Source organism: Enhydra lutris, unplaced genomic scaffold (assembly GCF_002288905.1).
Source record: "Enhydra lutris kenyoni isolate GAN:26980312 unplaced genomic scaffold, ASM228890v2 scaffoldscaffold93, whole genome shotgun sequence".
Classification (NCBI taxonomy): domain Eukaryota; kingdom Metazoa; phylum Chordata; class Mammalia; order Carnivora; family Mustelidae; genus Enhydra; species Enhydra lutris.
Genome location: NW_019154177.1, coordinates 7,268,024 through 7,293,857, shown reverse-complemented (window position 1 = coordinate 7,293,857; position 25,834 = coordinate 7,268,024). Strand labels below are relative to the sequence as shown.

At 39.6% G+C, this 25,834-nt stretch overlaps 1 protein-coding gene across 2 annotated transcripts in view; it reads left to right on the top strand.

The window, feature by feature from the left end:
* LOC111138564 (CDK5 regulatory subunit associated protein 1 like 1) overlaps positions 1-25,834 on the top strand; it is a 653,240-nt gene that overhangs the window by 367,990 nt on the left and 259,416 nt on the right. For both annotated transcript variants that reach the window (XM_022490583.1, XM_022490584.1), the window contains exon 9: positions 19,972-20,138. In XM_022490583.1, coding sequence (XP_022346291.1) covers positions 19,972-20,138 — 167 coding nt within the window. The remainder of the gene's footprint in view (positions 1-19,971; positions 20,139-25,834) is intronic.

Here is a 25,834-nt window from a genome sequence, read left to right as displayed (position 1 = left end):
TTCTTTTTTCCTTTTAATTTTGACACGTCTTCCTGAAGTTGGTTTAGAAGAAAATTTCCATATCAAATTGATTTGGATTTTCTGAATCAAAAGTGTAAGTGATTTCTGAACTTCTTTTCTTGACAAAAAGAGCCGAGAAAAGCTTCATTAAAACAACAAATCTATTTTTAAAAACACTTAAGTGAGTTAAAAAGCAGACTCAAACCAAACTAATGAAAGCTATTTAGGAGAAGTCAGTTGAAGTGGTTTTAAGCATTTATCTCGTTGCTTTTTTAACTCCTTGACTGTTGACACTATAAATGTGAATCTGAGAAAAATTAACTTGTTTTTGAACTCTATAAAAAGTATTTTTTTTCTTTTAATTAACTTTATTGTTTTTAAAGCCCTGTATCAAGCTCTATTTCTGTGCTTGGGTAATTCCCATTTGCAAATGGGGCAATTTCTGCATATAAGTCTGAACAGGCTATGCCACAATTATCCTTTTTATTGTAACTTTACTGTCAAAGAAGTAGTTTTCTTCTCCAAATGGAAATTCCAGAGTAACTCAAATGCCTTAGTAAACATATCGTCATTTCCAATTTCCCAAGGCAATGGCCCCTGGTCCACCAAACAAAACCCGTGTTGAGACCTGGGATGGGTCCACAGCCCCTCACAATTACTTTGTTATCTCATGTAATCATAACAATTGTGAACATTTGTTGTTTACTCTGGGAGTTGTTTTGTATGGATTATCTCATCTAATCTTTACAGCAGCCCTGTGAAGTGTGAGTATAATTTTCTTCGTCTCACAGTTGAGGGAATCTAAGACACATGTAGTTGACTTACGCAAGGCTACGTTGCTAGTGCATGGCAGGGGCAGGATTCTAACCCAGGCTGCCTCTAAATAAACTTACTCTAGCACGGGTCACCATGCTATACCGATATGTAAGGATGTACATTTGTTGGGATATATGTAATGTTTTTCTAGTTATACATCATTTATTTGTACATACATTAAAGAAGGAGAGGGGCGAGGGGAGAGGGAGAGAAAGCAGGGGGAGGGGCTGATGGTGGGGGACAGAATCTCAAGCAGACCCCCCGCTGAGTGTGGAGCCACACGTGGGGCTCGACCCTGCGACCCGCAGTATCATGACCTGAGCGGAAACCAAGAGCCAGACACTCAATGGGCTGAGCCACCCAGGTGTGCCCCTTGTCACAACTCATTTTGAAGCTACTTCAGCTTGGAGGAGACACTGTAATAATTGGCCCTGCTCCAGGTTATCAGGTCCTGTGCAACCTGGAAAATCTATCGGTTGCTACAGTTGAATTGTAACAATCCCAAGTCACTGTGCCCCGTTTACAGACCAGTCTCAGGAGATACTAATCTTCTCGTTGTCCTCTGGCTGGTAAAGTGTCGGCACAGGGGTGGTGAGCCTGCCCCGGCCGCTGGCTATCTCCAAACAAAGCTATCCTGCCGTCGTTGGGCGGGAACTATTCCGACAAGCCACACAGAGATTAAAGTTCAGATTATCTCTAGAACACTTTCTAGAAAGTGATTTCCTACCCACAGAAATAGGAAAAAAAAATTTGTTTTAAAATTACCCGTTGCCCATCAAGTTGCATATGTAAAGTATTTCCCTCCTGTCTTACCCATGACTCTCCTTCCCTCAGCAAATATTAGTTAACTATTTGCCGTGTGTGGTAGTCATTGTGCGACGAGCTGAGAGCACCTAGATGAATACAGCGCACACCCTGACCTATGAGAAGCTCCAGCTCACTTTGACGTCCACAGATGAAGGAGGAGAAATTCACAGAATCTCCAGGGCATCGATTTTACAGTATAGATTGTCTCCACGCGTTTACGTTCTGTCCCTGTACTTAGGACTCCCATACCCATAGAATCGTCTGTCGTTGTGTCACGTGCTCTTGAGCGTCTGACTCTTGATCTCAGCTTGGCTCGTGATCCCCAGGGTCGTGAGATCGAGCCCCACGTCGGGCTCCGTGCTCAGTGCGGAGTCTGCTTGTCCCTCGCCCTCTCCTGCTTGCATGTTTTCTCTCTCTCACTCTATAATAAATAAATAAATAAATAAATAAATAAATAAATAAAATCTTTATAAAAAATCTGGAGCTTATATTCCTTTTGGGGATTAATAATTGGGAAGTATGAAATCATTGCGTGAGAGTTAACTAAATTCAAGGAGGGAGTTTTAAATGTCTTGTAAAGGCATGAAATCTTTTTTTTTTTCTTTTTTAGGATTGTTTAACTAAACATATTTAAGTTGTTGCTGTATACTCTTCTGAGCCCTAAGCTAGCATTTCTCTAAGTGCGGTTATCAGGATCGCCAGGGTTTGTGGTCTTGGACATCTCAGACATCTTGGACCTACTTCATTAGAATCTTGTCCACCCTTCTCTCATGAATTTTTAACATGCATTGGGGGATACTTAAACTCAGTAGCACTAGACGCCCATTTTTCTTGTTGATTTTGTTTGTATTTAAGCAGAAGCAGAAGAAACTGTGGTTTGGGGTAAAAAAGAAATTGTGGAGGGATTCCCGATACCTTGTGAGCCCTGTAGGAAGCCTGCATAGATCTCCATAAATTGAGTTGATGCAGTGCCTTCTGGCCGGACAACCTTCCTTCCTTCCTTAACAAGCAGGAGTTTCTTCAGTGGCTTTAAGTAGGATGAATCTGGATTCCCCTACACTGAATTCCAGTCTTGAGCGCTCTCACTTCTTAGAGAACCTAATTTCCCAACCAACACTAAAGATGTTCCCTTAAAAATGGTGGGAGAGTATTTTTACTTAGTTCCAAAGAGACCCCTTCTTCTGATAAATTCTTGTAATCTACACAAACTTCTCTTAGGGGAAGTGAGCCAACAGTGTTAACTTTTATTATATGTATATTTGCTCTGAGCCAAACCCTCTACTAGGTATTTTTTGTTACTGAATTCAACAGGTTTAAGTGAAAGGGTTATTATTTACACTCAGGTCGACTCACCCAAAGACATCGAGTCAAAGGAGCTAGGAATCAAACTTGGGTTGGCTGAATTCAAAACTGTATAAATGGAAGACCATGCTTCCCACTCTGAATCACAAAAAAATCTGACAAAGCCACCGTCTTTCCAAACTTATAATCCACAGAGTCGCACTGAGTAGAAGGACTTTCTTCCTCTGTCCTGAAAAAGGGTGATCTCCTTTCTGAATGTAAGTGTTTACCTTACCCAGGAGAATAGAGTACCATTTGCCGTGGGTAATAAGATAGTTGTTCCGTCTTTCCTTGGGCTCTTACAGGATTAGAATAAACAAAGGTGATGTTTATGTCAACAACGTTGTTTAGCCAAAAGGTGACAGTGTCAGTGTGAAGGAATGCTTGAGGATAGTTGACTCTAAGAAAGTGACGAGACATTTATGAACTAAAACCAGAGACTCAAAATTAAGAATGCCTCTGTAACTGTAACTTTAGCACATTTGCCTGAATGTTATAATGTATTCACTGTAAAGTCTAGAAGCCTTATAAATATATGACTGGCAGTCGCCTCAGGCAGAAATCTTTTACTGATGCAATGAGATAAAAGTAATTAAGCTACATGTAGACTGATGGGTAATTAAATCCATGTGAAGCATTTTGTAACTAATTGCTATGTTCTAATCACAGATTGCTTTCTATTTGTCAAGGTAAGTGTATATAATTACACAGTCCTTATTTTCTTTAATCTGAAATCATCCCAGTTGGGTGAATATTTTTAAGCACTCTGAGTCTTAGAATATTTGGTACATTTCTTGCATAAAGGTAATTTGCATATTTTATAATTTGAGGGCCTTTTATGGTAAAATAGCTTTTAGTGTCACAGCAATTCTGTGGTCAATAACAATTTCTACAATCTAGGTTCATTGTTCAATTTTTAATTTATTTATTTTTTTAATAGTAAGGCCAATTTGTTATTTACTGAATGCCAGTAATGTTCAGAGCATTATATGGACTGTGGTACTAATCACAGTAGCTTGAAAAGACCAAGGATCAGTAAGTGGATTTAAAATAGAATATTTCAAATGACTCCGGTAAAATAAATGAATAGCTTTGGGGGTGGGAGAGTCCCTGTGTGGGAGAGCAGCACTGGCAAGATAGGGCTGTAACTACTTGGCACATCATAGCAGGTATCAATCACTAGGCCGTTTCTGGAAAGAGGTCTAGAGGGGATATCGTCTCCTGGTGGGAGCAGAATTTTAGATGTGGACACCCACTCAAAGCTTGGTTTTTTGTTTTGTTTTGTTTTGTTTTTGTTAATACAAGTTGCCTCTGCTGCTACATGAGGCTAGACGCTGTGCTTCTGGGATGTAGGACCGGGGCCGCCTTCATCTTTGTGTTCGAAGCATGGTGCCGGGCCAGCGGATCTCCCTCGGTTAATGTTCGTGGAATATGTTGACCGAGAGGGAATCCACGATCACTTTCTGAAGATTTTCTTCATTTGTGAAATTCCTTGTCTCACTCACTGCTTGGATAGATCTTTAAGGCACATTATAAAGCACTGCATTAAAAAAAAATTTATTTAATTCACTTTTTGTACATGCTTTTTCTTAGATGAACTGTGTAACATCTTTTTTTTAAATTGCTAATGACTTTTAATAGCCTTGTAATTTGTAATGAATATTCTTTAACTTTAGTCTTCTGTAAGTGAGAACTATCATGAGAAGTATGGTTTCCTAAGGCAACGTTGCAGTATATTCATTAGGGGGCCAGACACTTTCCCCCCCTCACTCTTCCCACTGTCTTTCCTCCAGCTGTTAAAGCTGTCCCATCTGGGTGCAGAGCTGGGGGTCTTCAGGCCACATCCCAGACCTGTTTCCCCGCCCTCTGACCTAGGAGAGCTTCTTGACAACCTGCCAGCAATTTCTTTCTCAGATATAAATGCTGTGTTCGATTCCTATCCACCACTGTACCGCACCCCATAATTTCTTTTTGTATTAGTGTATATAACAATAAATATAGGTGTGATATATTTTATCCTCATTACGTCTGAGTTTAATACCTCGAGTATAGAGTATTCTTTGCCATTGCTAAGGCTTCTCGTAGATATTGGCTCGGGTCCTGGTAACCACTTCCTTGTCTTGATGTTCTTTATTTATTTATGTATTTTTTATTTTTTAAAGATTTTATTTTTTTATCTGACAGGGAGATCACAAGTAGGCAGAGAGGAAGGCAGAGAGAGAGGGGGAAGCAGGCTCCCCGCTGATCATAGAGTCTGATGCGGTGCTCGATCCCAGGACCCTGAGATCAGGACCTGAGCCAAAGGCAGAGGCTCAACCCACTGAGCCACCCAGGCGCCCCTGGTGTTCTTTCTTTTTAACTTTTACTTTGAAATACATCCAGGTTTACAATAATGTTGCAAAAATAGTACAGAGAGTTAGCATTTACCCTTATCTACTCTGCTCAAAAGTGAATTATCTTCCATGACCCTAGTACAATGATCAATACTAGAAAACTAACATTGGTCTAGTACTGCTATGTAATCTGCAGACGCTATTCAAATGTTCCCCATTGTCCCACAGAGTTCCTTTTTCTGGCCCAGCATCCCGTTGAAGAAGCCATCTGACATGTAGTCATTATGTCCCCCCAGTCTCTTAACCCCCCATCTGGGGCAGTATCTTATCTTATCCTTCCTCGTCTTGCATAACGTTGATGTTTTTGAACGGTGTGTACTGGCCATTTATTTATAGAACCTCTCTCAGATGGGTTTGTGTCATGCTTTTGCATGAATAAATTCGAATTATGTATTTTGGGCAGGAACACAGTTAAAGTGATGTTGGGCACTCTTCAGGTCATCCAGGTACATGACGTTGAAATGGCTCACTACAGGGGGGGTTCATTTTTATCATTAAATCAAAATGGCGTCTCCAGGTTTCTCCCTTATGAAGTTCATTATTTTTCTCAGTAAGTACCCTGCAGGAATAAACTGCAAGACCATGCAGTTACTTTGTTTGTCTTCAACTCCTGCCCACCAAATTTAACATGCATTGATGATTCTTACCTCCAACAGTTATTACCACGGTGTTTGCAAATAGGGATTTTTCTATCTCTCCTCTTAAATTTAGCAATTGGAATTATGTTATCAGGAGTATCTGTGCTTTTTCCCTTTATTTATTTATGTAAGTGTAAATATTTATTTTATTCTGTGCTTCAAATTCCATTAGTATCATGATTTATATTGTTGCTCAAATTGTCCCAGATTGGCCATTTGGCAGTGTCTCAGACACCGTTCTGTTGCAGGAGACACATCGGTAAACCAAACAAATGAAAATCTCAGTCTTATTGTAGCTTTCATCTTAGTTAGGGGTGGTGTGGAGAGACAATATACAATAAACATAATTAGAAATAAATTATATAGTATATTAGAATGAGAAACTTCTCTCCGTTTTTCCTTCTGCTGGGTCCCCCTTCCTTCTATATTCACTGAGTAATTTCCTCTCCATGGATTCTGTTGGACATCTTTAAAATAAACAATGAATGAAAGAGACCCTCTGGGACCTCACCTTCATCCATCACCAGCTGAAGTCACATGAAATAACACGAATGAGGGAATTTCCAATTGAGAATACAAAATGTTTTTCACAAGGGTTTTGTAGAATATTTAAGTGAATTCAGGTTTGAAGTATCAAAATGGGCTTCCCTGGAATAGATTTGTCAGACTTGATAGAGGTAAATTAACACATTTTAAAAACTTAACCAACATACTTATAAAAAAATAACAGTAATCTGGTGTAATGGGCTGAGTTTGGGCCAGTGTAATTACCGCAAATACTCTGTTTTCTTCTTAAATCATTTCTCCGTGGTTAGACAATAATACCACAGTAATAGGTTGGTTGCAGGAATGGAGGGAAAGGTGGGGAGTTTCCTTGTAACAGTTTCATGGAGGGTTACTGGGGGTAGTAAACATTAGTTTTCATTAAGTTAGTATGAGTGGTTTGGTGATGATATTTCCTTTTTTCTCAGAGAAGAAGAGTTGTGTAAATCAGACTTGGAGATTGGGAGCTTTTAAAAATTTCTTATTCAACTCATGTCCTGATTAACAATATACGATTCACATATCTTACCCATTTTCTATGTTTGTTTTCTCATTGTGAAGTTATAAGATAAATAATGGTTTACAATCAGAGGCAATTTGTAGATCTTTGAATATCTCATGCTTGGAAATGCTATTTGCAGCAAAAACTACATTACTGGATATATATTTCGGTAGTGAGAAGCTCCACACCCAGTCTGGAGCTCAGTGAGGGGCTTGAACTCACGACCCTGCGATCAGGACCTGAGTCGGACACCTAACCCATGGAGCTGCCCAGGTGCTGCTGAGTAGAGTTTTAAATAGATTAATGATCTTGGTATTTTCTTGAATATTGTGAACTATATAAAATGTGCAAGTCCAAGCTGACTTAAACATGATAACACAAAATCGTAGAACTATAGAATTGAGTTTCTTAATCTCATTTCTTATTAACTTCAGTATTTTGCAGTTTTCTTAAACTACAGCAAGACAATCAAGTAGAGAGAAACAAGCATAAGTAAATGAAATATAAAATATATAAGGTATAACATCTTTTATCTATCAGGCTATTTAACTGAAGAGTTTTTAGTTTTTTCTTGATTATTTAGGAGAAAGTATAATTAAAGTCAAAGTTCATATTAATTCTTTCAGTTCTTCATTGTAGATAGTTGTATAGGCTGTGTAACAGTGCTATCCAATAAAAATATAATGTGAACCATGTAAGTAATCTAAACTGTTTAGCTAGCCATGTTAAGAAAAGTCACGAGATACAGGTTAAATTTATTTTAGAAGATCTCTTAATTAACCCAGTGTATGCATATGTAATCATTTCAACTTATAATCAGTATAAACATTCTTAATATTTAAATTCTTTTTTCATAGCTTCAGCATTTGTACACGTACAGCACAGGTCAGTCTGCACTAATTGTATTTTAAGTGCTCCTTAGCCACATATGGCTGATGGCTACCATATTGGATAGCTCAGGTTGATACTCTTAATGCGTCTCATTATTTATTTATGCATTGTTTTGGTTTTCTTCCGTCATTTCTTATTTTTAATGCTACTAAAGCTTTCTTTCTTTAGCGATTTTAGTTGGTACTTGTCACATTGCCATAATTATAGTCAAAGTTGTATAGAGGTTGTCTTTGATTCACTGAATTGGCATTATGTTCGAGTTCCTTTCTTGGTAGTTAAGATATTAATTCTTTTCCCTGCTCTACTACTGGTTTTATATAACTTTGGGATAGTCCATTTAATCTTTCTGATCCTCAGAGTCTTTGTTTATAAAATGAGGTGAATAAAGTCTTGCATTTTCTAACTGAACAAATGTGATTTTTACCATTACCTTTGTGTTTGTTACTCAAGTACATCGATTAATTATCCTAATATGCATTGTGTTAGGCATAGTACCCAAAACAAAAAAAAATCTAATGGAATCTGTTTTCAGTGAATCATGGTGAGTGGCCAGTTGGTAGATCACGAAGAGAGAGAAAAGTGATCTTAATTCACTCTCAAGGATAGAATTATTAAAGTCTTATATCATATCTGGAGACAGATTAGAGAGCCCTGAATTGGAATAATTGGGGCAAGGAAAAAGATGAGGTCATTGTAGTATTGGGTTGTTGTTCTCCTCAGTGTCACCAAACAACTGTATTTTATCTTTCTTTGAAAAGTGGAGAAATAAGAAATTATCATTTTTACCCCTGCGAGATGGTTATTTTTCAGTGGCATTCACATTTTCCCCTTTGGCTAGAGGAGAGTTAACATTCTATTTTTAAATACTGAATTTTAGCTATATAGAGTAGCCTCAGATAGCAGAATTTAATAAAGGTCATTGCACTTAATTATGCTTATAGAACCACTTAAAGCACACTGACTTCGTTGGTTGATTTAGCTTCTTTTCAAGTGTTTTATGAAACAGAAAAAAAAGATGGACTTTACCAATATTTACTTAATCACAAGGACTATTACTTGTTCACATTTTAATTATAAAACATTTCCAAAATATATAATTAACACAATTAGTTAGAAGCTAACAGTTAAAAAATTACTAGTTGTATCAAATTTTAACATTTTATCATATTCAATTCAGACCTTTTTAAAAACTAAAGATAATATTGAAGTCTCCTGTGTGTATCTTTCCATGATTCCATCCATAGTTTATTATAATTCCCACCATTTCTTCTTTCTTCTTTTCCTATCTTCTTCTGGATTAAGTATTATGATTCCATTTTATCTCCACTAATCCAATGTAAGCTATACCTCTGTTTGACTGACTCATTGTGGGTTGCTCAAGGGTTCATATATACACATTTGACTTACCACAGTCAGCCTTTAAATAATATGGCACTCTTTCATTATCATATGAGAGCCTTATAATTATATACTTCCGTTACCTCCTTCCTTCTCTTTTTTGTGTTGTGTTTTTTTTTTTTTTTTTTGCATATAGACCCCACAATATATTGGTGTTATTTTAGCTTTAAGCAGTCAATTATGTTTTGAACTGATAAAAAGTGAGAAAAACAGCTTTTCCATATACCCACAAGTTTACCAATTTCTGGTACTGTCCTTTCCTTTGTGTATTTTCTGGTGCTCTTCTTTCCATCTGGAATCATTTCTTTTCTGCTTAAAGATCTTTTTTTCTTACTCTTTAGACTAATGGTCTGCTGGTAATGAATTCCCTCAGCTTTGTCTGTAGTCTTTATTATGCCCTCATATTAATAGCTATTTTTTAATTTTCATTTAATACAAAAGCCTAGGGTAGTTTTTCAGTATTTTGTGGATGTCTCTCTGTTGCATTCTGGATTGCACGGTTTCTGACAAAAAGTTTTCTGTGCTATGTTTGAGCCTCTGTGCAGTGTCTTCCTCACTCCTTTCACCCCCCAATAGCTTTTAAAATTTTCTCTTTATTACTCTTTTTCTTTTTTTAAAGCAATTTGTTTTTAATGAACTTTGCTGTGCTTTTCTTTATGTCTATTTTACTGAGGTTGATTGAGTTTCTTGAATTTGTGGTTTATACTTCCCACCAAATTTGGAAATAATTGAGCCAATATTTCAGGGAATCTAATTATGTGTGTGTTACTTGGCTTGGTATTGTTCTCTGCTCATTCTTACTCTCCGTTCTTTCTCCCTTTGCTTCATTTTGGATAGTTTGTGTCGCTCTGTTTTCAACTTCATCCCTGGAAGTTTCAGTAGCGTCTTTTTCTAATATCTTCTATTTCTTTTCTCATCACGTTCACATTTTCTCAGGATATGGACCACATTTACAATAGCTGTTTTAGCGTCCTTGTCTGCTAATTTCATCATCTCTGTAATTTATGACTCTGTTCCTATTGACTGGTGTTTCTCCTGATTATAAATGTAGTCAGTGTTTTCTTTCCTGTCTGCATGCCTGATAATTTTTGTTTAGATGCTGGGCATTTTAAATTTCATGTTGTTGAACATTAGATTTTGTTGTTTTCCATTAAAGAGTTTTGGACTTTGTTCTTTCACAGAATTCAGTTATTTGAAATTACTTTAATTTGGGGGGGCTTTCTTTTAAGGTCTGTTAGTATAGGTCCAGAGCAGGTTCTAGTAGAACACAAATTTTTCTCAACCATGAAGGCAAAAAGCCTTCTAAGGACTCTATCCCTTCAGTCACATATTCTAAGATCTTTCCATTGACTTCTGGGAACACAAATCATTCCTGGTCCTGCATGACTCCTAAGACTTGGGTGGCCCGCTGCTTTGCTCTGATTCTTTCGCCAGCCTTGGGATTTAGTTTCCTCTCATGCATGTCCAGATATTACTCAGCCCAGAACTTGAGGGGAGCCCTCAGCTGATCTTTGGAGCTCCATCTCTGTGCAAGTCTTTTGTCTATAATATTTAAACCCGTGTAGTCTAGCTTTCTGAGTTTCAATCTCTTTCTTCTCAACTCAGCAAGATCGTTGGGCTCTGTTTGCTTTCCCCTTTCCTGCACTGTGGCCTAGAAAATGCCTTTAGGAAGTAAGATGGGTAATTATAGGATTCTCCTTGTCTGCTTCTTTCAAAAATCATAGTCCCTGAGGCGCCTGGGTGGCTCAGTGGGTTAAGCCTCTACCTTCAGCTCAGGTCATGATCTCAGGGTCCTGGGATCGAGCCCCACATCAGGCTCTCTGCACAGCAGGGAGCCTGCTTCCCCCTCTCTCTCTGCCTGCTTCTCTGCCTACTTGTGATCTCTCTCTCTCTCTCTCTGTTGAATAAATCAATAAAATCTTAAAAAAAAAAAAATCACAGTCCCTTACTGCCCGTTATTACTCATCTGGTGATTGTTATTTCATACATGTTACCACTTTTTCTAGTTGTTTATAGCATTGAGGCAGTTCCTGTAATAGTTAATTCTTTGTGCGTGGAAATGGGAGTCCTCACTGTATTTCCTTTTAATTAAAATTTTGTGTTGTCATCAGTATGACCAGAGTCCACAATTTATACTGGATGTTATATATTCCTCCACTGAAATACCCATTGGTAGATAAAATTTTGATTAGCATGGTTTGCTCAAGTTACAGAGTTGATTATTGGTATATATGTTATTTTAGTATAATAGGTGGTAAAATCACCTTTTATTAATACCACCTGCAATTTCTTTTTAGAAATTTTGAATTGAACAGGTATTTGACCATTAAATCTTTGATAAGTGGGGTATGTATCAGACCTTCATATTCTGGTTATTCTTTTTTCCTTAAGAGACAACTACCTGCTTTTCCACAGAACTTCTAAACTTTAAAATATTTTCTTTTCGTAGAGTTGCACCTCAATCTTTCATTATGTAGGGACAGTTCTCATCACCCAATCCCTCCCCCCACCCGGCCTTTTTTTTAACTTTCTGTTCACCAGAAAAAAAAAATCTTCAGATTTCGATGACATCAGACCTGGAAAAGGTACACTTAAAGAATATTTTAACCCACTTTTTTGGTCAGTTGCCGAAGTATAGTAGCTAAAAGGAGCCAAACTGAACTGAATTATGCTATTTGTCACTATAGTTACTTGGTGTGTGGGTAGTAGATTCTTGGGGATGATCCTATTTTTTTCTTTAATGAAGGAAAAATGAATTTTTTCCTGCCTCACAACAAAGGATTTTATTTTACTTGTTCTTATTTGTTCCTCCTTCTGAGATTGTAGCAATGGCTGAGACTCTGGAGACTGAGTTTTTGGCAAATGTTGGTTTGTTGGATGTCAACTTAAATGATGTGAAGATAGAAGCTGGGGTCTCCTTAGTAATCTTTAGGTTCTGTTGAAGGGAAACAGAATAGATAAAAGGCCAGCACCAGCTCCTTTCCCTCTTTTCCCTTGTGGTGCTACCAACTAACTGGCCTAAATGTGTCACTGGTCTCAGATTCCTTTTTACTTGTTCCTGTTTAATTTTGTGAGTGTGATTTCAGGCATTTTGATCAATTATAACAAATTCTCCCTCCCAAAAAAGAGCAAAAGAAGGTAATTTCTTTAAGATAGACTGGACATTGACCTTAACTGTTACTCCTTTTCCTGTTTCTTCTTATCTACCAAATATAGTGATTTGAGAATTCTGAAATGGCACCGAATATTCATGAGCTTACACACGAAAATATCTTAAAATACAGAGTTATTGAGAACTTTCACTAGCAAGTATAATATACATGTTGCATATTCATTGCCCATGACAGTGAATAGGTTATCAACATGTAATTTTTGTTTCCTTAGCTCTGCTTGGTGAACTTGAACCTCATGCCCCCACTGGCTCCCATCTTATAATTCTTTCTCACCACAAATTCCTCTCTGCCAGCACGTCACCCCAACCACACTGACCTCGTTGTGGTTGCTTGGGAACCGTAAACATGCTGATGCTGGATCTTAGGTTCCCTCTGCTGCGAGTGCCCCTCCTTCAGCTAATTGCACGTGGTGCATGGCCTTGGTTCATGCATGGTTCGTGTTATCCTGAGTCTTCCTCAACTACTCCTTGTCAAAAGTAATGTCCTGACCCACCACGTTATCACTCATTCTTTATCCTGCTTTTAGACATCTTATAGCACTTACTCATACTTGACAGTATATTATTCATCTTTTAGTTTATTATATCCCTCACGTGAATAAATTTCACTCAAGATCTAGCACAGTGTCTGGTACATTAAAATACTCAACAGATACTTGCTAGATGAAGAATGAGCGATGAATGAGTGAATGGATGGATGTTGTGTTATTTGTGTTAGAACACCTACACTGTCCTCCTCATGCACCTCCAAACTGAATAGAAGAATGTGATAGAAAGTAGAAAGCTGTATCTGCCATTTAAGCCCTTGAAATGATTAATTTTTAAGTTTTACATTCAAGGTCGAATTTCCGTAAAGATAGCTGCAGTATTTTTAGTCCCACTTGACTATGGATTTGGTGTAGTTCACTTTGGGGAAAGACATTTGGGACCATAAAACATTAGTTATAAAGATATTCTGTCCTTTTAAAATTTAAGTTCTATTTGTCCTTCATTCTGTAGTTGGGTTCATTGGCCCAGATAGTGCAAAATGCTTTGCTTCTTTAGTTTCTTTTATGCTCTAAACTATTCTGTAACTCTTGAACTTCGTCTTGGAATCTAGAGGAATTTTTAAACATCTCTACAATCACCTGATACTAATTTTTTTCTGAGCACAGGATACTGTGTTGTAGACTTCTTGTTCTTTTCTCCCTCTTCTGACTTCCTTTTCTATCTGTAATGTTTGGACTTCTGGGAGTTGAAGCGGTTGTGATTTTTTTAAAGACCATAGAATATCTCTCTGCATATCCTGCTAAAATACCAGAGGGCCCATTCATAGACACTCCTGTCTGGGTCCTCTCTGGGGGCATTAGAAAAGCCCATATATGGCATAAAACACACTGGGATTAGGATAAACTTAATCTCCCTCACTGAGGTTTACTGCGGGTTCTGGAGCCTGGGGAGTCAGATGCCTTGTTTTCAGAAAGTGCGTCATCCTTTTGTGTTGTTTAGTTTGCTTTTAGCTTTCCATTATTTCCAGATTCTTGTAGAAGTATGAAAATAAACAGTATTCTCTCTGATTATGACCTTTTGAAAGAAATAAATTAAACAGGTTGCTTTTGTTTAGCGACAACATGATCAGTTTATGTCAACAACTTCTCTTCTGTGTTGCATTGTAATCACAGAGGTCAGGGTGCTCTGCAAATACTCTGTCAACTCTTGCTATTAACGCAATAAAAAAGATAATTTTAAAGTTTAATTGTCTTGCGGATAGTTGATCTCTCTGAACTTACCTATAAGTGGAAAGTCTTACTTTTAGGTAAAAAAAAAATTTATATTCACCTGCTGTGCTATCCAGTTGTCCTTATAGGATAATAGGAAATTTTAAGTAAGGCTGCTGATCTTATGGAGAACTTAAGAGACCGTATAACACACTTTGCCGCATTCAAGCTGCATTTCCATATTGTCCAAAGAAAATTTGTTATTTCCTTACTGCCTGATACAGAACGTAGTATACTCCTGTGCACACACTCTATGTACATGTACACATGTACATCCATATGTATATGGAACCAAAATTTGTCACGTGCGTCCTATGTTTTATGCAGTGTAGTAAGTCTTAGGCATTCATTTGTTAGTGAGGTTTTGGTATCTCTGTCTGGAGATGCTTCCATCCTAACGAACCACTAACTATAATGCATTGTGATACAAAATTTTATGTTAGATGCTTGGGAGCACAGAACAGGAGCATCAAAATTAGTCTGGGTGGTCAAGAAAATTTCCCTTAAGGTTGTATTCATTATGCAAAGAGTAGAAGACACTTTAGAGGGAACAGCATATGCGAATTCACGGAGGCCTGAGCAGCAGGACTTGCACAAAGAAGTACAAGGAATTCAGTTCACCTACAGTGGGAGTGATGTCCAGTGTTAGGTTTGCGGAGAACAGTGATTGTGTTGTGATTATGAGACAGAGTGTTCTTGATCTCAGAAAGTACATGCTGACATATTGAGATTTAAAGTGCTACAACGTCCACAACTAACTCTCAGGGAAAAACAAACAAACAAACAAACAAACCCGAGTATGTGTGTTAGTTGTTTGGTGTACTACTGTTGAGATTTTTCTATAAATGTAACATTGTTCAAAATAAAAAGTTAGCAAAAACACCTTCATGCCTATGATAACTTTTGTTAGTTTGCAATAGTATAAACAATATAGTTGAAGAATGAGGTAATTGATGGTACGTCATTGTTCTATCCAGGATAGCCATGGTTGGTCCTGTTATGATGCTATCTTTAATAATATTGTCATTTCAGCGGTGTTTGTTTGTTTGTTTGTTTTACAAAACCCTTGAGCATCCAATAATAGGATTAGAGGGATCAAAGAAGTTATATTGTCTAATTCACTATTAAGTGAATAGATTGATTAGGTGGAGGACTGGCTATATATATTATTACTTAAAAACATCACCACTGAAGAAATTTCCATGACCCTTCCAGTGCTTAATCAGAGACTCATAGTTATTTGTGAATTTTCTAAGTTTTTTTTTTAAGAAAAAGACAAACCATAAAAATCTAATTAATGTGCCCTTGTCATCCTTAAAACAGAGGATCTGGAATTAAGAGGAGAGAATTGAATGCATATTAAATAAATACAACATACTCTGTTTTTAATTCATATTCCTTATTGGCCTTTGAGGAAGATGGAAATTGAGCACTGGAATGGGCTGGTGGAAAAAGAGAAGGAAGGGAAGGGCAAAGGCAGGCACGAAGGGAACAAGACAGAAGGAGAAGAGGATGGCAAGCGTGTTCCGAAGAAGAAAGACTTAGCAGATTTTGAGGTGAACTTTTTAAAAAAATTTTTTGTCGTGGATAAAGATCTTCTGGCTATCTGCTGTCGTTCCCTTTTGATCCCATTAATCACTGTTTACAGTTTTCCTGTTTTTGTAATCCTTACTTTTAGAGACTCTATTCCTAGTGGGACAAATGAATCACCTTTGTGTGGTAGAAATTTTCCAAACGATAAAGCCAGAGCCACTGGAGGAAAAAATCAGTTCTCTGATTAGATGAAATCAGTCTTTGCCCATATTTGCATCTACTACATTGAAGCCCCTACATAGGGCCAGTTACAGTGAGTCCTAAGCTTTTGAAATTGAGTTTTGGCAAAGTTTGATTTTCAAAAAGGATTTTCTTTGTTGTGAGACTCTTTTATTGAGGATATTATCTTTTTTTTTTTTTCTTTTTTGTTAACCTTTTATGTCTTCTCCTTTTTCTGTCCTCTGTCATCTCAGATTACTCTGGAGCAAAGATCAGAATCCAGCTGTGGGGGTGGTTCTCCATTCGGCCAAAATACTGTGCATTTCAACTGTAGGCTGGTCCATAATTACTTGGGCAAAATGATAATGGATTCTAATAATTGAACTTTTAGAGGACTTTCCCTGGTAAGACACATTTCATTCCTTCCTAGTATTTGTTCATCTTTTCACCAGAATTAACACCAACAAATGGAAGATAGTTGATCTGATGAGCCTGATGTTCATTAGAAAAGGCAAAATGAACAATTTCAGGAAAACAAAAATCAGATGGATAAACAGTTTCAGGAAAAAGTAAAATCTCTCCTCAGATGCTTATAAAAAGCTAATTTCTGTCCTACTTTTCCACCGCCTACTTTCCTTTTTTTGCACGTGTTTATTTTTACAGGCCTGGGAGTTTCTACTGGGCATTCATTCCTCTTATCTCAGTTCTTCCTGCTTACATCTTTTTTTTTTTTTTTTTCATGTGTTTGTTTTCCTGACACGTATTCATCACAGTCCACGCTGGAGAGCAGACTGGGCCTATCTCATTGTGGCTGACATCATCCTCCCCCCTGAGTCAGCCCAGCTAGCCTCTCATTCTGGTGTCTGGGGCTGTGTTCTCCAGTCCCTGCCCCCCCTCCCCCCACCCCCGCTCACCCCGCCCCCCTGCCCCCACCACTGATAGGGATGTATGTGAAGTTCCCAGGGTGTCTGTTAATGTCCCCTTGCCAGCTCCTGGATAATAGCCAGTGTTAGCTCACAGAAGCTTAATGATGAATCCATATCTGTCATGAGCTGAATTGATGCAGGGCACATAGTAGGGAAGGGCTTAATAAATGTTTGATAGACCAATAAAGAAACGAATGTGCAAAGGAATATAGCTCATAACCGAAGTCCTCAAGGAATGAAGCTGTTTAGGCAAGCCCTTCTGTCCATAAGTATAGCCAATTAAGTGTGCGGCTAGAAGCATGCATGTGTCCCAGCCTCCATTAGTGATCACAGACTGCACTTCCCCTGGTGAATTCAGACGCAGGCGGACCTGACAGGAACCGCTTGCACAGTGAGTAATCACCAGACTTCCCAGAGAAAAGGATGGCAGGGAGTGGATTCCGCATTTAGCTTCACCGTTAGTGTGAGATGACTTTCTATATCCTCACGATTGGAAGGATCAGAACTCATTGGAATTCTTGAGATAGAACCTCGCAAAATCCGACTTTCTCACGTTGATTAAGAGCAGAATCAACTTTGACACGTTTTGGGAGGGAATTGGCAAGGCCCGCTTTGCCAAAAGTCCTGGGATTTCACATTTTGCACATGTGCTCTCATTTCACTGTGTTTTAACCCAGGTTGCTGTTATAAAGAGCATTTTAGCAGCCTTGATCTTGGAGACATCAAGACCATTATTCCTGTTGTTGCTCTGATTTAGTGTTACAGCTGCTTCCTCTTTATGTGATTTAATTTGAAGTTTCAGCCCACCAGGGGGCTATTGGTCCCCACCTATGCGGCTTTAAGAGCTGGCTGCTGTTTTCTGCATGGATGTTATTTCCATTCCTATTCATAGTGATTTTTCCCCCTTCTATATTCATCTAGCAACAGCAAGGCACTGTTCCAGGAACTCGCTCTCTCTACATAAGGCGTAACATGGAACCATTTGGATGGAAAAATTATAAATTAAAATTATTCTGTTCATTTTAAAATATTCATATTGTGTTGCTCAAGTGCCAGTAACTGGAAAATCAGGGATAATGTCCTGTTTTTATAACCTCTTTCAGAGTGTTTTAAAATCCGTATATGCTGTTACTTAGCCATCTCTTTTCCTGGAGTGGATTTTGTGATAAGATTAAAAACAAACGGGGGGGGGGAGAAAAAAGGTTGTAGGAGTCCACTGTCTGATGGCATATGTAATATTTAAATAAAGATAATACCACTGATTGCAACCCTTCTTCTTAAAATAGAAAAATATTTACTCCATGTGCTGGGAATATTTATAAAACTGTCTGACTACAAAGGACAACCTATGAGCATAGCAGACTATTCCTTTTGAAGAGAAAAGTTTTTATTAAATGATTAAAACTAAGCAAATGTTTATTGATTTCTGGAACTACATATTTAATTGAAATAGAGAAAACCGGTGTATTCACAGGACTACTGATTTGCAGATTCTGAAAACATCTCCAACTTTTTAAATAGGGCTGTTTTCTTGTTTTTGTTTTTGTTTTTGTTTTTGTTTTTGTTTTTGTTTTGATGCCTCCAGTTCTCTATGCTAAGTTACTGATTCTTTAATTGCAGGAAACTAAAATTTTGTTTCTATCCTTGTATTTTCTGTGTTGTACGGGTGTGTTTGAGGATGTGCATGTCTCAGAAAGATAGACCCTGGGGAAAAGTGAAACATGTTGTTATGTGGTTTGGCTGGTTTTGGGTAAAGTAAATATATCTCTTATTCTAGAGGAAAGAGTACTTATTGGAGATCTCAGCTTCATGTGTATTTTTCCACCTCTGTGGAAGGCATTAAAGAGAGTAAAAGTCTTTACTTTCCGCTTCTCTTTTCTGTAGGTTTTTAGGTTCACATTCACACAAAAGCCATGTGTTTTGTTTGTTGTCTCCCTTGGCTGGGAATATTTAAATGTATTTTTTTTTAAATTCTTCTCTTCCATCAACTGAGGACAATTTAAAATTATAATTTGAAGACTCTTTCTAGAAATGTATACTTTTGGGTCAGGCTGTCGTCTTTGTGGGCCTGGTGCGTGTGCCGAGGTTCTTCTGAAGCAACAAATCACTTTAGCATGAACAAATTTCACAGGCCTGTTTGATTGTTGGTCTTAGCTTTGTGTGAATCATTTGGCCTTTTAAAATAGGCTAATCCTTTAATCGAATATGCTTTCAGAAAGGTTCTGAAAACCTGGGTGGCTCTTGCTAACTCTCTTTTACTCGTTTTAAATAATACTAGTTTGCCCAGACGTGTTTCTTTTTGATTTTTGAAAGGATGTTAGTGCAGGCCATAATATTTGAAGTCAGGATTCTCCGTAATAACAGTAACAACAAAACACACACGCGTTCTCCTAAAGTCTGATTGATGGAAAACAGGACGCAGGCTGCCAGTAAACAGGTTTTTCAGCACAAATACTAAGTTGATACAGCAACCGACTTCTTTGAACACCGCAATGTAGAGCACTCTATTCTTAATTGAATAAAGAAAACAAATTAGAATAGTGGCTGCAGGAGAAATGGGTACCTCATAATTAATAATTTGTGAATTAAACCTTAACTACGCTTGACATTTTTCTTTGGGTCGGCGACAGACTGATGAGTGAGTTAACTCCTGGTAGCACCTCTCCTGTGCCGTGACTGTTCAGTTCCAAGACTCGCGGTGCTCCAGAAAGTAGGTCTTCATTGTGATGGGATTGTCGCTTGCGTCCTGATCAAAGTGCTCCGGAGGAAGCGCGGCTGAATTGATTGGCTGTGAATGTTAATCACTCCATAGGACGCACCGATAATTTACAGCATTGTGGTAACTCTCTGGTGTTCGTAAAATGAACTTAATAACCCAGTGCCACCACGGGATAAGCTGCTTTTTCTCTGCAGTTGAATACCCCGCTTGCCCGCATAATGGTGTTGAGTAATACTGCATTAAAAAGAGCGAGCAGCTGTATGATGAAGGAAACAGCTCTGCAGCGGATTTGTTCATTATCTCCTTTGATTCACAGAGGGCGTTTGTGAGATATGGTTGACCAGTGAAGACACGGGGGCTTACGGCAGAGACATTGGCACCAATCTCCCCGCACTGCTGTGGAAACTGGTTGAAGTGATCCCTGAGGGAGCGATGCTGAGGCTTGGCATGACAAATCCACCCTATATTTTAGAGCATCTGGAGGTAAGGCAAAGCGCCCCATTTCCCTGCTGACACAGACACGCTCCAGCCCAAGACAGTGTGGCAGCCTCAGCAGCATCGTACGGTTACATTTAAAACCTCTTGCACATGATCATTATTATTTTATTTCATGTTTCTGTGGTCCCGCGTTACTAGAACGAGTGGAGAATTTCAGACCCTCCTCTGTGTCAGTCTGCACATCTTGTTTTTGCTTGCTCTCCGTTGATTAACGTTGCTTGGGTTTTCCAGCGCTCACCCTCTCGTCACAGTTCTTTGTTTCTTCTCCGCAGCCCCTCGGACTCCCGTGGCATAAGTGTGCCTCGGTTCCTCTGCTCGGTGCCCTGGTCTGGTCTAGTTAAGGCGCGCTACGGCATTGCATTCATTTTGCATCCGGCCGTGAGCACTGTATCGGAACCACTGTTCGCCCTGGCGGTAAGGGTGTGGGGCTGTAAGTGTGAGGGTGTTTTAAATCTCCTCCCTTTGTCTGGGGAAGGTTAGGGATGAAGTGGGATCCTAGAGAGACACAGCTTGGTGTTCCTCTCCTTGATTCTCTCGTGGTCACCGTGAACACGAAGGGGTCGTGGCGACGGGAGATGCCTCGTCTCATTTGTATCCCTTGTCCGGGTCAGGCGCTTACCCTCAAGGAGCTTACCGTGAAGCTAGAAAAATGGACACGTGTCCAAGTACCTGGCATCGGATGACAAATGCCACAGTAAATATGAGCAAGAAACAGGGACATTTAAGTGAAAAAGCGCATGCCAGGATCCATGACAGCTATTTGAGCAATAAAATAATTACATTGGACCCACAGTTCTGGATAAGAAATCTGATAACTGCTGTTGGAAAATCACGCGCAAAGTATAGAAACAAGGCGCTTATATTTTTATCCGCTGTGTCCTTTACAGTTGTTTCGTGCAGGAAAAAAACATTCCTGAATCTAAAAGCAAGCATAGGTGCTAAAATTTAATGCCCAGATTCCAATGAACAGTCACCAATGGCAAGACTGTTTCTGTTGACTGGATGGGAAGCCTGTACTAGTCGAAGTTGTGCTGAAAAGCCTCCCTTACGTCCGCAACGTCTTTTAGAAATTCTGAAAACAGACTTAGTAGCAATCTGGTTGTTAATTACGAATACACAGCGAAGAAATCCAGCAGTTTCAGTTTTGTTATTCACATGTCCCCCAGCCCGATCTATTTGGTAAAGGGATATGATAGGTTAACTTTAGTACTTTGGACAGTGGGGGACTGTTAAGATTTGCTATTGAAAAGCAAGTTGCAGATGTGTCACTTTACACATAAGCCTGTGACCCAACACTTGAAGAAAGCAAGTGACTTCCCTGTAAAAATCAAATATGGCCAAGTCCTGCTCCATTTGAAGTAAATGCGAGGCACCTACCGGGCGATATGCTAGATGTGTGGTTTGAAACAGATCTCAGCGAGGACCGAGGGAACCGTAGTGCTAGAATCAGCAAAGTTCAAGTAGGGAGTAGACGTAAAGGGGAAAATCATGCATAGGCTCTGAGATGACTGAATAAAGTACATCTTGAAACGAATTCAGCACGTCTGTTAATTGCAAGGTTACGGAAGCCAATGCTGCATTTGTAGCAGATCCTCTGCCCCGCATCTGAAGTAGTGCCGGAGCTGTTGACCTCCACACGCATGCTCCAGGAGAGCTTCTGAAATCAGCGGAAGTTGCTAAACATAGCTTTACACTTCACCTGGAAAAACACCAGATGTTTAGTTCATACGTCGTGGTTGGGGTGACAGCAAGTTCTGATTGTCATGATGTTACCCTTTGAACCCTCTCGCTGTCAGGTATCTGTCACGTTGGCCTTCCCTCCTCCACTGTCATCTTTACAAGGCAGGGACCTCATCATTTCCGTCTCCGGGTGTACCCGACCGAGTGGTGGTTCAGTAAATGAGTGGATCAAGAATGAATCAAGGAAGGGCCTTCTTCAAAAAATAAGTTATAGAGCCCCTCTATAGCCTCAAACTTTCGAGTCTTAACATTTGGGTCAGAAGAGGCTGCAGAAGATGACAAAGTAAGTGAACTTCAAGGATGAGAGTTTGTCCCGAAGAAAAACCACTCACTCCTCTGCCCTTGGTATACTGGGAGTCACCCAGCCCTGTCGCACCACACCAAGGGAGAAAGCAATCCAAGGGAAAACAGAGGAAATGAAACAAACGAGCCGAAGCGTGCAAGAGGAAAAAGACCCATGCCTACCTGAAAGTACAAGCTTGAAAAAGCTTCCTTTGACATCTGGACACCGTGGCCTTGGCAGTTCTTCTCACTCTCCCCTGAGCGGGAGAGCCCAGAGCGCACCCTGTTCCCCAGACACACCATTCATTGTGTAACAGGAAAGGGAACTGAGCTGCAGAGCCTTCCCCGGCTCCCCCATGTGAAACAGGACGTCAGGGAAGGGAGCCAAGTGGTGCTGAGCCTCGGCCCGTGCCCACCAATACATTGTGCTTCCTCGTTTTTCTCTCACTAAGCCGAGGGCACGCTACTGAAATCACCTGACTTATCTAAAGAGTGCTGGAGAGAGTTCACCAATAAGAAAAAAAAGAAAATGGGAGAAAAAAAAATCAAAACAACAATAACACCAGTGAATGACAGATGGTGATGTCTTTTAAACTGTGGGGATAGAAAGAACCCACTCTTGAAACAACTCCTCATGCTTTAAAACCCTCACAGTGAGGGTTCCTTGAGAATTGTATTGGTGGGAAAATGCCTTCTCAGGTTTCTGAAGATGCTTCAGGCTGCAGACTTTAATTATAGAGGATTTCACCAGGCTCTTTTCCTTCTCCATTTTTCTGTTTACTTCACATTCACTGGACTTTGCGATCTTCCTTAAAACGTCTTACCAGCTTGCTTGCTTATTTTTGTATATATGTATTTAATTGAACAGCTTAAAGGGGAAATCTTTCTTCTTCTTCTTTTTTTTTTTTTTCTGAGAGAGAGAGGAAGAGAGCAGCGGGGATCACAGAGGGTGAGAAGGAATCTTAAGCAGGCTCCACGCCCAGCATGGAGCCCAACATGGGGCCCAATCTCACAACCCCGAGATCATGACCTGAGCTGAAGTCAAGAGTCGGACACTTAACCCATCGAGCCACCCACATACCCCACAAAGGCGAAATCATTTAAAGGAAAATATCAAAGTTTCTGTGATTATTTAAAAGTACAATGTGGAAAAGTAGATCTATGGATAATAGGAACAGAATAGTTGATAAAAAAATAGATCTGTTGATAATAGGAACAGAAGATGCATATTATAGTTAACATAGGATGTACTTTTAAGGTTTTATCATGAGTCTAGGGATGCCTGGCTGGCTCAGTCAGTAGAGCATGTGACTCTTGAACTCAGGGTCACGAGTTCAAGTCCCATGTTGAGCATGGAACTTACTTAAAAAAAAAGTCTAGCATTACATGTGACACTTTATAGTAGACATTAAATAAATGTGTAGCGAATGAAAGGGAGGGAGGAAAATTCTTAATCCTTAACAGGCAAGTAGTTAAGTGTTGTTTGGAACATCTACAAACCCTAATTTTAACATATTCCTGCCTTAATAAAACAATTTGAGATGCAGTTTAAATGATGAGATAGCTGACAAAGAGATGATCTCAAACACCGTACTTACATATACGTATCTTTGAAAAGCATCCTCGAATTGCAGAAACCTAAGTATAACCTTATGCAGTACTTACTAAGTATGGACACGAGGTCAAAACAATAGATAAAACAATGGATTGAAACCTATTAGCTCATCTTAAAGACCTTACAGACCTGTCCGTTACCCACAGGAAGAGGATACGCTCTTTAGCTTGGCATACGGGAGCCTCAGGATGCCATCTACCAAAGCATCCCTGTGTTCCCATGTCCTTGGTACCCTGCAATGTCTCCTGTATGCCGTGGCTTTTTTATCCTCCTGAAGTTTCTACTTTAACTTCTGCTCTTTCCGTTCCCACCACACATTGACTGTTGGTAATAATGACGGAATCAGACGTACTGCCGTTTGCTGCTCCGTGCGTTGACGCATAGATGGCCCCCACCATGGCCGATGAGAGAGGTTTTTGTGCTGTTTGCTCTCCTGTTGACATTATGGAGGTAATAACCTGGGCATATTCCTCTTGAGTGAACTCTGACTTTACAGAGGGCGGGGTGACTGGTGAACTTGCGCATTCTTGAACCATGTTGCTTCGTGTTGCCCTCCTGGTTGTAGGTAGCCCACAGCTAAGGATTAATTCAGGCAACATGGTACCCGTGAACCCCACAAGGTGTCTAGAGGCCAGTGGCAGGGGCACAGTGGCTACCTGTCCTCAGGCACCAGAAATCGCTGGTACTTTTTTTCAAGACTGCCTAATAATAACATCAGTACAGTTTGTTGACTGCTCGTTATTTTCAGGAAACCACACTGATTGCTTTCCACACATTCTTTTCCTTCTTAAAATAAGCTACCTATAGAGATGTTATTCTCCTGATTTCATTGATGTAGAAGCCACATCTTAGAATGCTTTAATTATTGGTCAGATTACATAACTGGCTAGCACCTGGACGGTTTCTTTTCTTTTTTTTAAGATTTTATTTATTTATTTGACAGAGATCACAAGTAGGCAGAGACAGGCAGAGGGTGGGGGCGAAGCAGGCTCCCTGCTGAGCAGAGAGCCTGATGTGGGGCTGGATCCCAGGACCCCAAGATCATGACCTGAGCCAAGGTAGAGGCTTAACCCGCTGTGCCACCCAGGCGCCCTGGACTGTTTCTTATCCTGTCTGATTGTACGGCGCTTTCTGCTGCCTCCATCTTTCACAGAGCCCTCTCTGCCGCTGCCTAGGTTCCCGCCATGCTCTGTTGGCCTCCATCTGGCATCCCTGTGTGGGCACTCATCACCCGGCTCTAGCATCCCTCACTCAACGTGTAAACCCAACAGAACTGTCACCACCTTTAGGGAGAGACCATCTTGGTCACCTCTTTGCACTTTGGTGCCTGTGACGACAGGCCTGATGAATGTGGACGGAATGATGCTTAGCTCTTCCTGACTGCCTGTCTCCTGAACGTGGCAGTGTCTTCATGTCTGTGCCGGGCATCTGGTTTTGGAAGACCTTGTGGATGGTTGTTACGTGTGTTTCTCGCTTAGGAGTCCTACTTCTTTGAGGAGATATGAGATGGTGAGGGAAGATCCATTTAAGGGATCCATTTTATTTATTTGCCCTGCTAGGATTCATGATGATAGATAGTATCTTTAGAACTACCTGGAGCAAATGAGTTCACTGTATGATTACTTAATTTATAGATCATCTAGGCTCTTAGCTTCTTTCTTCTCCTTCCCGCTCCTTAGCTCTCACTGGTTTGTTGTGTTTTTTTTTCCCATTTTGTTTTCTTTCTTTCTTTCTTTTTTTTATAATCTCCCATCAGAGAAGTCAGCAGTGGATGGTCAAGAAGGAGAAATTAAAATCAGGCAATTTGTCTTGTTTTTCATTTTATGGGTTGGCTGGTAAGGAAAAGTTATTAAAGCTGTTGACCGGGCAGGGATAAGGGAAGGATCTATGGATTTTATTTATCTAAGCTGTTTGGGTTCTCCCTGTGTTATGAATAATCTAAAATAACTGTTACCTCCCTTAAGATTCCTACATATCTTAAAATTGTATCTGAATTTTAGTACATCACTTACAGCCTGGCCCAGAGAGGGCAAGTTGATTAATC